The sequence below is a fragment of the Juglans microcarpa x Juglans regia genome, chromosome 3D (assembly GCF_004785595.1).
Source record: "Juglans microcarpa x Juglans regia isolate MS1-56 chromosome 3D, Jm3101_v1.0, whole genome shotgun sequence".
Lineage (NCBI taxonomy): Eukaryota > Viridiplantae > Streptophyta > Magnoliopsida > Fagales > Juglandaceae > Juglans > Juglans microcarpa x Juglans regia.
The window spans coordinates 4,118,246-4,135,322 of NC_054598.1; the positions used below are offsets into that span (position 1 = coordinate 4,118,246).

A 17,077-nucleotide genomic window follows, 5' to 3' on the forward strand; every position below is an offset into this window, starting at 1 on the left:
AGTAAAGCTAGGCTGCCACCCAGCAGTGACCGCTGGGCGTGCCGTCTAGTAGGCCTGAGCAAAAAGCCCGATGGGCCGATGAACCCGTATAGCCCGAGTAGTTCCAACCCGATAAAGTCGGGCTAACATAACAATCGGTTTCAAAACTATCGAAGCCGATGAATGTCGGTGGAACCCGTCTATCAAACCCTAGCCCCTGCCCCCTGGCCTTTTCCTTGCCAGAGAAAGAGTCGGTGGAACTGGAGGCCGAGTTTGGTCCCTTAGCTCCCTAACTGAGTCGTCCTCGAGTTCGACCTCCTCGACCTCTTCCTCGTCCCCTTCAAGTACTTGACTCATATACCCCACGCTGTAACTCTCGCCAGCTTTGGTAATCAGGGTCCGAGTAAAGAGTTGGGGGTGAACTTGCGCCGTGGTCTCGAGGGTTCTGATGGTTTTGGAGCCCTAAATTCGCCCCTCGACCCAACCTGGAACGATATTGGAGTTGCCGGAGGGTTTGGAACTTGATGGAGGGTCCGGAGATTCGGTAATGGAGAGACTGAGAGTGGTGAAAGGTCTGTTGCCGTAGGACTGTGGCCTGTCGAGTTCCTGGGCAAGCGAACGGTGGAGATCGAAGAAGAATAAGAAGAAGAAAAGAGAAACCCACCGTCCGGTTTTCGACCCGACCTGTAATATTCGGGTCGGGTCGGTTCATCTCCGACTTGACATGTTTATGGGTCGGGTTGGGTCGGCTCCAAATCAGCCATCGGTGGATCGGGTTGCAGTCCTACCGTCTAGGCAAAAGTCATCATTTTATTTTTTTTCATTTTTAATTAAAATTTTATATTTTTTAACATCTTTAAACATTACAAAAATATCAATTTACTAATAATTACTTCTTTAATCATTAAATAAAAAAAATTAAATATATAAATAATCAAAATGAAGAAACAAAATGAAAAAGCATGGTAACATTATTCTTTACTTAATTAGTGACGTCTTGTGTAAGTTTTTTACGCGCGAGGGGTGTAACTGGCCTCCCTCCTCAGTTGCCGTTGCGGTATCCGATGGTTACCCCGAAAGAATCGATCACGTGGCACTTTGCGAAGGTCGGTTAGAAGCTACAAAGCGTTTAAGCTTCCTTCTTTTATTCCTAGCTCAACTCTGAAACAGAGAATCTGGAGAAACAGAGAAAGAGAGGATGCCGCAGCCGAGTAAAGAGCCCTGCAGGAAAGAGGCTTGCGACATCCAAGCCTGTCTCACCAAGAACAACTTCATCCCGCAAAGGTACTTTCTTCTGATTAGGTATTCGTGTTTATGTTTTTATATTCATTACCTTTTGTTTGACTGCTGATAAAATGTAAGGTAAGAAAAGAAGATAACCGAGGATTTTTAATTTTGTGCTGTTTCGGTTTCTCGATAATTGAAAAATGAATTGTGAGATAAGAATATCACTTTGCTATGTTCATCAGAGGTGGACTTGTTTTCTCGCCGTTAAATTTCACAAAATCTTTTTCGTTTTACATCATTTCTACCTTTCTCATCATTCGATCAAGGAGTTTCTGAATATTTATAATCATGTCTCGATAAGTAGGGCTTATGGTGGTCTTCGTTCCTAACTTTTAGCTAGATTATTTTTTCATTTCATCTTATTCTTTTTAATTCCTTTCGATGATGAATTAATGCATGCATTATAATGACTCGGCTAATTAGGGTTTCCAATTCCGCCTCGCTTCTTTTGCACGTTTTTTATGTGCTGTATGGATTTGAATAATGAACTCTTTCCCGTTTGTGTGAGTAGTTTTCCCTTCTACTTGTTTATTTTGGTTTGCCATTTTTTATTAGCTCCTTCCATAGGTTACAAATTATCAGAAAATCTATTGCTTATAGTTGATAAACTGTAGATCAAATGCTGTCTCTGTCCCGCTAAAATCAGGTAGGGTTAGTAGCCAATATTAGAATGATGGCAATTCTGCCTTTTATTTTTCGTTCTTGGTGCGACTTTCGCTCAAGTAGAGAATGATCGGAATCATCCGCATGTGATTATTTGATACAGGGAATACTCTAAGACAAAGTCATTGAAGAAAAGCGTAGCCAATGAGAGGTAGACTTGCTCCAATAGGGGGTTATCTTGCTTAAATGTTGTGCCGACTATGTCTGGTAATCCCCATTAGGATCACAACTTCCATTTTGCAGAACTTCATTAATGCAGGACATATGTTCTGGCCAAACTAACGGGGTGGTGAGGCCTCCACTCTTCTGTAGCTATTCTTCCATTTGGTCTTTTTGGTTGTCTAAATATTTGCTTTAGGATCGAGAACATATTAGTATTTTCTTGGTTGCAATCTTGAATTTGCTGTTATCCAACCATTGTCTCACAGGTCAACGTGACACTTATTTGAGGCTCTTACAAGTGAAGACATCATTTTTTTTCCTCCTTTGATAGGATCATAAAGAAGAATTAATATCCAGCCTGTGGATATGTTTCTAATTCATACCAGCTTAATTGTGATGAAGCAATTCAACACGAAGCTCATTTCATTTATCCTTTAAAGAATACTACATAATTAACAACGAAGTTCTTTTTTTTTTTTTTTTTTTCAAAAAATAAAAATAAAATGAACAAGATAAACTTTTCATATCTTATAAGTTTTCTTAAAGATACAATATATCATATATGTCCTAATTATTTTTATTTTTCCAAATGATTCATATTTTTTAGTCTATTCTACTTGTGTGTGAGTGGGTAGATTTGACTTCCATCTTTTGTTTGTAACTACAAGTTGCAGATCAAAGAGAATGATTTTAAAAGTTTACCATTTATAGAAAGTTACCTGACTGCTTTGAATCGGACACTGCAGTATGATAATCTAAAGAACATTTCAATGAATTTCTCTGGTTTCAGTTCACATGTTTCCCACTTTAAGAGAAGCCCTGTTATTCAAGCTTTCAATTTGCAATTAAAAAGTTTCATATATGGATTTGTTTAAGAGGTCTGCCTTCGTATTTTGTGTTTGGAGTTTTGGCTCAGAACAATGATATGCAGCATCATTCTTTAAGATTGGTGAGGTTGGAGCTAATGGTTAATGGGAAGTAACTGATTGGGTAACACTCTGCCCACTTGTGGTATTTGTATGGGCCGAGTTCAGTTTGCAGCACGTGGTTTTGAAAATTAGTCATTACCCACCTGAGGTCCATTATCCTATACTACTTTTTTCTGAATCTACCTTGAAAATTGGCATGTGCAGATCATGTGCTTTAAGAAAATGTGCCTTATATCCAGTCTGTGATTTAGAGAGACAAAATATAGCATGTCTGCCATGAGTTTTTTGTGATTGTTGCCGTTTGGCCCCACTTTTATAGTTAACAACATAAAGTGGATGCTAATAGCGTTGATCTTATACCAGTAATGTGCAAATTTATAAGCTTCCAAGTTCGGAGCTTGTCCAATTCCACGAGTGGGCAAAATTTAGTTTACCCGAGTAGATTTGTAAGCTTATCCACCATTGAAGTCCTCTCATGGTCTGCCGTGATGCATGATTAGTATAAAACATCCAATATGGTAGACTTAATTCATCTCCTATTATATTTAGGCGTTTTCTTCTGTATACTCTCTGTGTACATGGGTCATGCCTATTTTCATTCATATCAATGAAACTTACTTCTTACTTACAAAAAAAAAAAAAATCATCTCCTATTGACTTCTACGACATTTTTTTTATTTAATTATCTGAGGTCAATGGTCATGCGAGAACTGTGGTTTGCATTTCACAACCTTTGCAAGGTTGGATGGACTGAAGATCTTTTTTATTTTCTTAATTTAGCTATCAGGGTAATAACTTGAATGCTTGTTGAGCATTCTAGGGGGGCGTTTTTCCTCCATGAAATAATACTGCTGGCTTCCTTTTTAGCTGTTATTATGAATAATGTGATCATGAAAATGATCATTATAAAGAAATGAACAGCTTGTGAAAAGGTATACTTTCTATCTGGTCAAGAGAGTAATTACTTTATCAATTTCTGAGAAATTCATTCAAATGTTTGGTTGAGTGGTACGACCAAGAACATTGGGTTCCTTGAATGGGTCTCTAAAACCTAAGATTTGAAAGTAGATTTTGGTGCTGGATTTGTGGCTTTGCGTTTGATGGAACTTGATTTTCTCCCAGCTTTACTGTCATCTGTTATACTTTTCCTACTTATAAATAAAAAATCTCTAGTAATTCTCCCATGATAGCATTTTTTTTTAATAACTGTAAGCATTGTTATCGACACTAACCCCATGTATAATCTTGTAATGTTGGTGTTCACTTATTTGTGTCAATGGTGTAGGTGCCTTAAAGTCATTGAACTGCTGCAATCCTGCTGCGAGAAATGTGATTATAAGTCAACACACTGTGCTTCTGTCTCTGGCCTTTTGAAGCAAAAGCCCAAGTAGAAGCCATTATCTTACAAATTTTTTTTTTCACTGAAAATGGGCTAACGTAGCTCTTTGTTTATGCCCCATCTTATGGGAAAATGCTGCAGAGCCACTAACATTAGACGTGGTTCGTGAATTCCGGGAATTTCTTAGGCAAGGCTTATTGCGAGAAACATATCCCCAACTAAATGCAGTGTTTTGCTGGAGAGGGGGAGAATACAATGACGCGATTATATCATCTCAAGAAACGCTAGGGAACTTTTGAAATGGGTATTGGTGTTGCTAACCGTTGAAAGGTATATCTTTTTACCGGGATACTTTTTACATGTCTGCTTGGTGCTTCTTTGTTCTAGATTTTATTTCTTTGTGTGTTAATAAAGAGAAATATATGGACTTTAATACTAGTTAATAGAAACTCCAGTTTTTTGTGCATGTTATTAGTATTAGGAACAAGGTTTGACGGCGTAGTCGACTTTCCTAGTAGAATTATATCAAGTAAATTTACTTCCTCAGCTAAATTAGTTCCAAAATTAATCCGTCATGGGCAGGTCTGAAGAATCTACCTTGGTGAAGTTTAGCCTAAGGAGTCTTCCATGTAATTGGATAACCATATAACTAAAGGGAATAGTCAGCCAACCATGAGTTTGGCTGCCACCCTTAAACTTTTTTTAAATAATAATTTAGTTTCAACATTTTTTTTTTTCAAGTCGTGGCTTCCCAAACATGTGGACTGTCCACGTAAATTCCTACATCAATTTATAATCCTATTGAAACAAAAGAGTTAGTACACCCCTAGCATTTATCTTCTATCCCGTTCCCCTATATCTTCTTTAATGGCTCATCTTTGGGGAGGGAGATATGCATATTCCATAGCAACCCCTTCCTAGACTTCTCAGCCCAAATATTGGCAAGAAAAACATTGTAAGTCAGGAAAAAAAATATAACTAGGATACACTATAAACAAATGTGCACAAAATTACGTTGCCTTTCGTATGGAGTTTGGGATAATCGAATACAATGAAACAGCTGAAAGCATAGGTACTGTGAAGCCGAAGAGAAAAGCAGAGAAGAAAATTTAAAATCTCACCTTCCTCTCTCTCTCTCTCTCTCTCTCTTTCTATCGAAGAACACGATTCGGATGAATGATAGCTGCATAAAATACAGGTTGCATCAACAACTTCCATGCCCAAGAAGAAAAAGCATGCATGCTTTTTTTTCTTCTTCTTTAAGCGACTGGAGGAATGCATACATCATGGTCATCTAAAAGATTCCTGCCGCCTAAGAGGGATGCCTTCACCACCATTAAGGATATCGTCTTCCGAGTGTTTAGAAAGTCGCATACATAGAGCCGTTGACAAACCTGTGGAAGATGATTTGCTGATATGATCAATAGGTTCTTCAGAATGCCAAAAAAGAGTTAAAAACAGATCAAAATCATGTAACAAGCCTACAAGTTCCCAGTGCCGGCAGGAGATAATGTCTCCTTGCCAGTTAACTATCATCATTATGATACAAAGGATGATATAGAGAACATACCATCTGCCATATCCTTTGTTTTGTGAAGAAGAAAAGTTCCTGAAAGGATAGTCACAAACCCACACATTTCTGTGACTACCTGGGTTGGACTTTGCCTATCCCAGTCCTGAAAGTAAATTCAATTTCCACATGTCATCAACTCAAGATCATCACATGAAAACTCAAATGATTCTGTAGACTCAATAATGTAAGTCCAGCTGAAACTATTTCGAACAAGCTCAGAAGTCAAATTATTCTTTACGTATCACCTTAATCTGACATTACATAATTATCCGCGTTATCATTATTTTTTTTTTACCTTGTGAAAAAAGAAAACCATCAGCCTTAATAAAAAAAAAAAAAAAAATTATGAATGAAAACAACCAGAAAAGGAAAACAATTCCAGAGACGGAAGAGCATCATCATCACTCTCACTCACCTTTTGTTTCATTCAAATTTAGGAGGGGTTCACATCCAACCCTTAACTACTTTAGGTAAATTAAGAAATAAAATTTAAATTCAAGACATAAATGGGACTAAAACATCCTGCAATGTATTAAGCATGGAGAACTGCAGATTGCAGCAAACGACAGAGTTCATCTTGGTCAAAAATAAAGAAAATTCCATACAAAAATAAGGAATTAGCACTCAAAGTTGAATTTACTAAGATCTATAACAGGCCTATTAGATAATGGATATGGAACAAAGCCTAAAGGCATATCATGAAGAAAAATCCATATGGCTGCACCTTATTTTACCAGACCTTTCTGCTACGGAACTAATTTTAATCAATCCTGTAAGTTAGCAGGAGGGAATTTTTGTTTGACTGTGACATTCACAATCCTATAAGTCCATGTATCTGATGACCAAATTTATGGTGGTCAATAATTTTAAGATTTTGAAAAAGGACCAATAGCAACAATCCCCATGTGTACAGAGAAAAGGAGAAGAAAGGGCTCTGATAACACTGGCCAGAAGAAGAATATACCTTAAACATGATCACACTAGCCAAAATAGTAAGTGATGTGAACATGACATAGTATATGGGAGACACCACAGCCGTGTTAAAAGTATCGAGTGCCTGCATTGAAGAAACAAAAGAAAAGAAAACGTAAAGAAACAATTGCAAAACAGTATCTATCAAACGAAATGGGAGCCAAAAACTTTACCACATTATATATTAGAGGTAAGATCCACCAATTTTATGGTTCTAAGTCCATGCAATTGCACATCGATCACTTGTTTCTTCAGAAGGTCAATCTAATGCAAGTTTGTAACAAAATGCAGCTACTCCAATGGTCATTCATTTAAAGAATGCCAGTGCGCTTAGAGACCCTTCTTTCAATAATTTTATTTTCTTATTCATGCATGCAACTGTTTGTAGTCACTCCACCTAACATTCTAGTTTGTGAAATTATAAGGTGCAAATAGAGGATGAAGTTATAAGCTTTCAATTAGAAAAAATTTAGGACTTAATATCTCCTCGCAAATGTGTTAGAATGTTTACGAAGTCAGCATACAGTTGGACCCACTTCCTGATGGCTCAAGTTTTTGGGACTAAACGTTCTACCACAATATTAGCCTGACAAGGAGCAGGATAAATCAACAAATAATGACCTTGACATAAGCTTCTGCGCCCTCAAAAAATACTATAATGTCTCAGGATTCAACAACCCATGGAAGAGCACTCCAAAAGAACAACTATGATTAAATCTTCCAGGACAATAACTTTTTTTTTTATAAGTATCTTCCAAGACAATAACTTGAGGATCCAGAATGCGTCATTAGTGTTTAGTGGTTATTAGGTGTATACTGTATATTTCCTGTGTACTTGGGTTATGCCTTTTCCTATTAATAAAGTTTTACTTTTACTTAAAAAAAAAGGATTGTCAGTTCTCTTTTATGTTTGGATGGTGGAGTACAATAGCTTCTGTTCTAGCTTTCTAGACTTCATGGATTTGTGTTCTTTTTCTTCATGTCTTTGGTGGGGTGTTTCTTATTGTGTACTTTTGTGTACCCTTCTGTGCTTTGAATAAGATTACCTTATAAAAAAAGGATCAGAACGCCTTGATTTAAACTATACCACAGTGAAGTTAGGATTAAACTAACCCAACACACAGGCAATAGTCCAAAAAGTAGTTCTAAATTTGCAAATATATAGGCCAATATGGAACAAAAATCTATTTCCTTTGTATAAGGTGAGCAGGCATTTAAAAGTTTATCTGAATACCAGAGCAGGAAAATTATGCTCAAGCATGGCATAAGTTCCAGGAAAAGTTTCTCCAGCATCACCCACTCTATGGAAAGCAAAAGGTTTTGGCGAGAGAACAGCTAAATTTAGGTGGTTCCATGTATTCTGCTCAGGCTGGACGAACCCTAGGCATATAGCTGTATACTAATTAAAGAAGACTCCAAACTAAATTCCAAAACCTGCAAGTTGCAAATTCATAAAGGATAAATAACTACCCTGAATACCAAACCTCAAAACAAAATGCAGCCATCAAGAAACTACCTCAAATTAATCCAAACAAAGGAATCCTATCACCCTAAAGATTCAACAAAGTAAGTTGGGCAAGAAAGATTCAACAACCTAAAGAAGGGTTGTGCGCGTTGCTGATATTGGAAATGAATGCACAATTTAAAAAAAACAAAAAAAGTGATGGAAAAGGTGGGTAAGAAAGTTATTATCACTCTCCGAGATCTCCTTAACAAAGATAAATACATTCAGATACACAAATTGTAACGATCTATTCAATATCAAATATCCACGTTCTGTCAGATCACATGTGATACCAGTCTATGAACTCAATAATCTTTTTTCTCGTCTAGTTCCCAAACCATAACGTAAAGTAACCCTTGCTCATCAGTGACAAGTTACTAGTATCAAATCCTCCATACCCTACCTTGCCTAGCCCCCACGGTTCTTTCATATCAAACTCCACCGAACCTTAAATTGGTTCATGCCATCTTCAAATTTCCGAATAATTTCTTTTGAAACAATGAAGATGTTGAACCTCTTAACACTAATAAATAAATAAAAAAAAAGCCTAACCTGAACCTGTATTCTTTTTCAATCAACATTTAGCAAGCAACTTCTAACAGTAAGATGAAGGTGGGGTAATACGATAACAGATCCACGACCTTTAAGAATCCAACAAGTCCTCGGAAAACCTCATGAAGCACCCAAAGAGGTAACGTCAAAAGAGCGAGAAGAGACATCTCGCCACCAACCATCCAATGTTGAGATCTATTTTCTGAAGCAAACCCCATTCAAGGCCAAAGGCCATCAGGCCAGAAACATCATCAAATGGAATGAGAGTCCAAATTTAGACAATGTTTTGAGTTGCGGCAGGCACACCCGTCGAGAGCATTGGATTTGTGATACTCTAGATTAAGTATAGGAGGGTCGTGAATGTAATCCCATATTATTTGAGAGGAAAAAGTTATTTCAGTTTGTCAATGAGCTCCATTTGTAACGACCCAAGGAACACCCAAGCCAGGTTTGAACTCCAAAAGAACAAGTCAATGCTACAATTGGTTTTCATTGGAATCATCGAAACATATAAGAATTTCTCTCCCGCATGCAATGTGGATATTCATCAACCTCCTATAATTACTCCAAGGTATACAGGATTTTGACAAGGATCACAAAATTGCATATTATAGGAATATACCTAGCATGCTCTTTAACTTTTTGAATTCTTGTGACTGAAGAAACAAAGCCCCTTACAAGCTTGAAAAGGGCATCATTTGATGAACATGTAGCCGTATACTTCACTCATCAGTCATAATGGATGAACAAGTTTAAATAAGTCATTTTCGAGCAAATTTTCTAATGAAAATAAAAATAAGGAAAACAAAAACTACTAAAATGAAAGAAATACAAAAACAGCAGACAGAAGGCACGGATGGAAAAGGCATAATTGTTACCTTGTTCAAATAGTTCATTTGGGTAAGAACACAAGTAATTACAACGAAAGTGAATAACCAAGTTTGTGGATAAATTAGTTGATTCATTCCCGACAATGTCAACTTCAGAGCAATTCCAAGTGCTTTGACACTCATGACCTGTCAAAAAGCACCCTTACAATAAAAAACACTAAGGAGATAGAAAATGCAACTCGAACACATTAGAATTTCTATCAAATACTGATACATACCGACAGAGAACCTACAAGGGAACAAACTCCAATATAAACCATTATGTGTGTCTGGCCATACTCGGGGATAAAACAGAATATAAGAATAAATGCAGCCGTTATGACCAAAGCTGCATACATGAGAAAAGCTACAAAAGAAACAAAAGGAAAAAATAAATATTTTCAAATTAAACCAAATTAGAGGACAATGATATCTGAACATGAAAAGCAAAGAATGATCGAATCAATTCATACACGCAATTCCAGGAAACATTACAATTACCTGGCTCCATAGCAAGATCCCAAACTTCTGTCACGGATTCAATCTCACACTCTTGAGGAGCATGTAGAACAATTGTAGTAGAGCCCACAACACACAGAACACAACCAAGAATTCCAAAAATATGTAGCTTCTCCTGTAAGATAACATGTGCAAGTGCAGCACTGCAGACAACATGATTGTAAGCACTCAGTACTGGAAAATTAGACTTATTTATGTAGAAAAGTTTTATCATGCCTGATGATAATGCTGAGAGCCCCAAGAGGAGTGACCAGAATAGCTGGCGCAAATGCATAAGCCGCAAAATTAGCAACTTCCCCGACAATCACTGTGAAATAAAAATTGCTCAGAATTTTTTTTTTTTTTTTTTCAATTCTAAATCTTAAATAAAATCATAAGATCTAAGCAACTTCATGAAACATAAATTCCTAAGGTATCAAATGCTTTCTTTTGTGTCTAGTTTCTAGATATGATCATATGCACGTCATTAATAACAATCAAGGATTGAGACAAGGGGTCCTTTATTCCCTCTATTTTTTATAGTAGTAATGGAGGCAATGTGTAGAATGATGTCAATAACTATGAATGGGGGCTCTTATGACACGCTTATGACACTAACGCCGGACAAAATAGTGATTATTCTGCAGACTAGTTTCAACAGATAATTCATAGGAGAGGAAGACAAGAGAATCGCCCAAAAATACAAAGCAAACGCTTGTGAGCCACATCACTAGTCAATTTGGGCCAATAGTAATTAGAGAACACCAGGGCCAACGTCTTATCTCGCCCAAAATTACCCTCGCTATGAAGTTCACTAATAATCTGCTGCCTTAGCGAACAATATGGGATGCACAACTGTCAAAAGTATTTCAGAGTGGTCAACGTGCAATCTGACAACTTAGCATCATCTGACTCGGATCCTCCTGCATCAGACACGCTAAATAATGAAGAGGTCATCCTTTCTCATCTCTTGTTCACTTATGACACGCTAATTTTTTGTGAGGTTATCCAGGAGAGAACATTCATCACTTGCATAGTTTATTCCAGTGCTTTGAAGTTGTTTTTGTGCTGAAATTCAACTTGGGCAAGTCATGGTAGTGCCGGTTGGAGCAGTCGATAACATTGGCATTTTGGCATGTATCCTTGGTTGCAAGGTGTCATCCTTATCCATGAAGTATCAGAACCTCAAACATTATTTTCAAACAAGGCCTTATGGGCATTCCTTTGATTAGCAGGCTGCATGTGGTCCAATGATTGAGATCTCCTAATTGGTCTAGAATCAATAGATTTCTCATCTCCCTTAATGTGTCACAGAGAAGGCTACCTCCTTTATCATGGAATCACTTTCCTTTGTTACTTGATTGTGGGAATGTTGAATGATGTAAAGAGTACTTTAAGTTTGAGAATATGTGGTTAAAAGTCGAGGGCTTTGTGGGCAAGGTGAAGCAATGGTGGTTGTCATACACTTCCACGGCTCCCCTAGTTTTGCCTTGGCAAGCAAAGCTGAAACCACTGATAATACAAAATAACGGCTCATTTGGACACTTAGAATATTTGTGAATAGTAGTGAAATTGTTTGATTTAAGATGCATTATTGGAGTTTGGAAAATGAGAGAAAAAAAATTGAATAAAAATATTATAAAGTTAAAAAAAAAATTTGTTTGAATATAATTTTTTAATTTTGGAAGGTAGCCTTCTCTGTTCTCTAATGTGTCACAGAGAAGGCTACCTCCTTTATCATGGGATCACTTTCCTTTGTTACTTCATTGTGGGAATGTTGATCGATATAGAGGGTACTTTAAGTTTGAAAATATGTGGTTAAAAGCTTAGGGCTTTGTGGGCAAGGTGAAGCAATGGTGAGTGTCATACACTTTCACGGCTCCCCTAGTTTTGCCTTGGCAAGCAAGCTGAAACCACTGATAATACAGAATAAGGGCTTGTTTGGAAATTTAGAATATCTGTGAATAGTAGTGAAATTGTTTGATTTAAGATGTTTTATTAGATTTTGAGAAATGAGAGAAGAAGTTGAATACAAATATTATAAAGTTAAAACAATTGTTTAAATATAACTTTTTAATATAATTTTTGTTTGAAATTTGAAAAAGTTGTATTTTTTTTTTTTTTGTGTTTTGTTTGAGAATTTGAGAAATTTGTAATGATTAGATAAAAAAATTGACGATTTGAAATTGAAAAGTGTTTTGTGTTTGAGTGATGTTTGGAAAGAAAATATCTGAGAATACTTTAGGCCTCGTTTGCTTTCAGAAAACATCTCATCTAATCATTACAACTTTCTCAACTTCCAATACAAAATAAAATAAACAATTCAATTTTTTCAAATCCCAAAATAAAAATAATATTAAAAAATATATTCTAACAATATTTTATTCAACTTTTTAACTTTAATCTTAACTCATCTCATCTCATTTCCGAAAACAAATGAGCCCTTAGAGTACTTGTGTTCCCAAACTAGCCCTAACATGGAGTTTGGCCGTCTTGGGAAAAGGAAACTTGTTTAAACTCAATGAATCATGTCGTGGTGATGATTTGGAAGAAAGAGATCATTGTCTAAGACAATAAATGAGAAAGAAGGAGATTATCAATGGAGTCACTTCTTTTCACCACATAATTTCATTCTTGTGAATGCCACCGTTACTTTAGCAGCTATAAGGTATCGAAAAATTTAGATGTGGTGTATTGTGGATGCCTGTACCATAACGAGGGGATAAAATGAAGGCTTCAAGTACACCATAATAGAGCAAACTGATTAAATGCAAACACATCATTTTTATAATAGTCAACAATCTATTTCTATTTTTTTCAATCATAAATAGTAGCATTTTAGAGGGAAAGTTGAATACCAATTATAGTCATTGATCAATGACCAAAAGATTCATATAAAACTCACTTGTTATCATGCCGACCCACCAAAGCGGCTCATATAAGTAAGAATAGCCTCCAACACCTGTGGAAACCATCAATTAAACTTAACTTCAAGAAATATGTTGCACGTGGCATTAAGATAAAAACATATTTTACTAATAAAGAAACATAAAAAACATATTCAAAGTATACAATAGTAGGTACACTCTAAATAATGCAACACCCATCCCATATGTGGATATTGGAGACAGATGTGAGAACATGGCAACATCTCCAGAAAATTTAATACGAACTAGTTCATGTGGGTAAACTGTAAAACGCACATCCATATAGACATGGAAAAAAAGGAATCAACTTTCTCAACATGAGCAAGCTTCCTAATCCTCAGTACAGTACTTTTAATTCATTTCCAGGCACATCAGCACAGTGGTAATAATATAACATCACTAATTGCAGTCATTGTTCAGTCCAACATTGTTATAATGAGCATCGGTTTGAACTTGAAACTTAATTTTCCATTCAATTTTCTGATAAGTAACTTTCTGTTTAATTTACAGAACAGGCGGCTGGGCACCAGCCAATAAAAAATGAATGCCTCTATGATTTTACTTTAACTACATCCATAGGTCAAGTAATTTCTCTTACCTTACCAATTACAGTCCACCGACCCAACTGTGATATCGACTAGAAATACCTAAGTCCAAAAAGTCCACATTGTCAAAGTCGTTCAATAAACTACGCAAAATTTCGATTACTAAGCACACGTCATCTTATACACCACGTCAATCCATCAAAATGTCCGTCAAACCGGATTTTGATAGCTGTCAGTAATTTCCTTCATTCAAGTGTAATTGAAACCTACGTCTCTAAATGAAATTTCTTAGCTGTCTTAGGATAAAAGATTAATAGAAATGAAACCCAAAGCTCAAAACAGCGGGGACAATTAAGGCCTGTTTGTTTGCAGAAAATATCTCATTTCATTTCACATAATCATTATAACTTTCTCAACTTTCAATACAAACTAAAATAAACAATTCAATTTTTTCAAATTCAAAAACAAAAATAATATTAAAACATATATTCTAACAATATTTTATTTAACTTTTTAACTTTAATCTCAACTCATCTCATCTCTGAAAACAAATAAGTCCTAAGTTTTTGTCGTGACACGGATATTATTTTAACAAAGAGAAATTACGACAAGCATTGTATACCGAAGATCTCCTCAACTTCACCGGACCAACCGTCCATTGACATACCAAACACGAATAACGTCATACCCTGCCTTGTTTTTCCATTCTCAGATTTAGTCAAATTAAAATCAGAAGACGAGAAACAAAATCCAACATTGTATAACGCAAACTCCCAATCAATGGAAATTTAGAGAAGTGGCCAAGAGAGTTTTTTGAAGAATTCAGTACCTGCTCGGACTCCAGAAGCGCCGGCCTTCTTCAAGCCCTTCTTCTTGACAATGAAGCTGGCGCCGATGAAGACGCTGGACGAGAGAGCAAGAACGAGGCCCTTGATGTTGTCAGAGGACATTCCCTCGCGCCAGCTCGTCGGCGGACTCGGAGAGGTCGTCGAAGACATGGCTAATGAGCAGAACCAAAACCCTAGCCTCCACCGGTGGCTCTAACATACCCCCACCGGGAGGGCCATTGAATGAAATCGCTTATTGACTCAGTGATCTGATCAACTGGATACTGAGTTAGAACAACGAGTTGGATCTGGATAATTAATGGATGAACAATAAATGAAGAGAATGCTTTTGTCGGCACTTGGAGAAGTCGGTGGCTACAGCTGTGAGCGAGGTTTCCTGGATCGGGGAGAGACAGACAGACAGGCAGACAGAGAAGCGTGCTGGGAAGGACTTATCGGTTATTAATAGGCTTTACCAAAACAACGACTCCACTCCGACTTGGGGTTGATGACTGCTCCACCTCATCTTCTTTCCTTTTCACTTCTCTTACCCTTTTCTTTCTTTACTTTCTTTACCAAAACACATAAATTTTACTCATCCCGTAATATTAGAGAAATATTTTAGTCATGATTATATAAAAATAATTTTATAAATTAAACGTAGATTTATAAAATTTATCAAATTATAAAATTACTCTTATTATAAAATAAATCTAAACAATCACTTAAATTCACGATAATTTTATTTTTACGTAATTTCTTTGTGCTCTACCACTTCTCTAATATTATTGTCAGCTTTCGAATATTGTGCAATAAACTCAAAACTGAGATCGTTATTTTTATACGAGGGCTGTCTCCACTTACATAAGAGTTATCATATAAATTATGATTTCTGTCATATTTATATTATAATAAAAATAATTTTATAATTTGATAAATTACATTAAATAATATCAGTTTATAAAGTTATTTTTATATAATTATTTTATGACTATAATATTTCTCCTTTTATATTAATATCATACATCCTTTTTATTGATAAACTTGAATGTCATAATAAAAGTAAATAAATACTTTAACTATAAAAAGATTATAAAAAAGTAAAGTCATAAATTAATGTGATTTGATGCAATACGTTAAATTGTAAAGTTATTTTCATTGTAAAGTAGATCTAACGGATCATATGAAATCATATCAATTTATAGATTTATATTTTGTGCTCTTTTTGCGTATATAGTACTTATCATAAAAATAATCTAAATTTAATGATATGGATAAAATAATCGAGTAGTAGTATTACAGTCACAAATAAATTTTATAAAAATAAATTTATAAACTAACGTGCTTTTATGTAATACGTTAGATATATTTTACAATAAAAATAATTTTATAATCCGACACATTATAGCAAAACAAGTCATTTTATGAGTTTAATGTTATTAAATCCGTTTGTGGCTTGAATTTCTCAACGACACTTGATGTTTTTAACAAGAGAAATGTTTTAGCCTCAATTACAAATAAATTTTATAAATGTAAATTCATATTTTGATGTGACTTGATATGATGCGATGATTTAGACATTTTCATTCATGTATAGATAAGATATTAATTTAGAAATTTAATTTTGATATTATAATCTTCTTGAACGGACGAGTTGAAATGTAATTTAAATTTTCCATAGGTTAATAGAAATGGATGGAATTAGCTGATTGCTTTCAAACTAAGAAATAAATTGATGAAAGTGAAATTTTTAAGGGAAGTATCATGTATGGATTTTAAAACTTTCTTATTATCTATCATTTGAAATAATATTATAAAAAAATATAACGTATTGCATCTATCACTCGTAGCATTGTTTTTCCCAAAATCTAATTGTTTTGTATTTTATTTTGGCAAATCTAATTGGACAATGGCATGCTTCCAGCTCAACATATATAACTCGAGTGATTTTGTCCCTCTTTCCGTACGTGTCGAAAATATTAGTCGGAATAATTAATTTCAAACACTCTTATCAATTAAAAATAACTTTATCCGCATCACGTTCCTATTATTTTGGGTCCCTACACATGAAAACGCATTTTCCTCAGAAGTTACCTCTGTCGTTAATTAATGCTAAAAACATGGCTTAACCAAATTTCTTACAAGTATAACAAAATCCGGGAGTCTTTTCCCTCGGATAATGCCAACAAACAAAATATTCATTAAAACTCATATACGTTGCAGTCATAAAACTCAAAACAAAGTGATTATGCCATGATTGTTTACGCAAATGAAATAAGATCAGTTGAGATAAAAATTAAAAATTGAATAAAATATTTTTTTAATATTATTATTATTTTAAGATTTAAAAAAAATGATTTATTTATTTTATTTTATGTAGAAATTTAAGATACTTGTAATGATTATATGATATGAGATGAAATATATTGTGAAAACAAACATGATTTTGCC

General features: G+C 35.2%; 2 protein-coding genes across 3 annotated transcripts; one reads left to right on the top strand and one right to left on the bottom strand.

The window, feature by feature from the left end:
* The first annotated feature begins 1,014 nt into the window (after nucleotides 1–1,014).
* On the top strand, nucleotides 1,015–6,790 carry LOC121254889 (cx9C motif-containing protein 4). Its single transcript, XM_041155084.1, has 3 exons — nucleotides 1,015–1,263; nucleotides 4,306–4,988; nucleotides 6,720–6,790. Exons 1-2 carry the CDS (start codon nucleotides 1,178–1,180, stop codon nucleotides 4,409–4,411), a joined length of 192 nt encoding a protein of 63 aa, XP_041011018.1. The 5' UTR covers nucleotides 1,015–1,177; the 3' UTR covers nucleotides 4,412–4,988; nucleotides 6,720–6,790.
* LOC121254887 (probable magnesium transporter NIPA4) lies at nucleotides 5,327–15,212 on the bottom strand. Of its 2 annotated transcripts, XM_041155082.1 has the most exons (9): nucleotides 14,629–15,212; nucleotides 13,233–13,289; nucleotides 10,565–10,655; nucleotides 10,331–10,491; nucleotides 10,069–10,196; nucleotides 9,839–9,976; nucleotides 6,897–6,989; nucleotides 5,930–6,035; nucleotides 5,327–5,753 (listed from the first exon to the last, which is right to left on the bottom strand). In XM_041155082.1, the coding sequence occupies exons 1-9, from the start codon at nucleotides 14,795–14,797 to the stop codon at nucleotides 5,650–5,652; spliced, it is 1,047 nt and encodes a 348-aa protein (XP_041011016.1). In that variant the 5' UTR covers nucleotides 14,798–15,212; the 3' UTR covers nucleotides 5,327–5,649. The 2 variants fall into 2 exon arrangements, with proteins under 2 accessions (XP_041011016.1, XP_041011017.1); XM_041155083.1 differs by lacking the exons at nucleotides 5,327–5,753; nucleotides 5,930–6,035; nucleotides 6,897–6,989 and adding an exon at nucleotides 8,155–8,338 and having other exon boundaries at nucleotides 14,629–15,174.
* Nucleotides 15,213–17,077: the final 1,865 nt, after the last annotated feature.

Coding starts and splice junctions, on each gene's coding strand:
- LOC121254889 (XM_041155084.1), top strand. CDS start 1,178: ATGCCGCAGCCGAGTAAAGAGCCCTGCAGGAAAGAGGCTTGCGACATC. Junction 1,264..4,305: donor AACAACTTCATCCCGCAAAG/GTACTTTCTTCT, acceptor TCAATGGTGTAG/GTGCCTTAAAGTCATTGAAC.
- LOC121254887 (XM_041155082.1), bottom strand. CDS start 14,797: ATGTCTTCGACGACCTCTCCGAGTCCGCCGACGAGCTGGCGCGAGGGA. Junction 10,656..13,232: donor GTGGGTCGGCATGATAACAA/GTGAGTTTTATA, acceptor TTTATTTCACAG/TGATTGTCGGGGAAGTTGCT. Junction 6,990..9,838: donor AAATGAACTATTTGAACAAG/GTAACAATTATG, acceptor TCTTCAATGCAG/GCACTCGATACTTTTAACAC.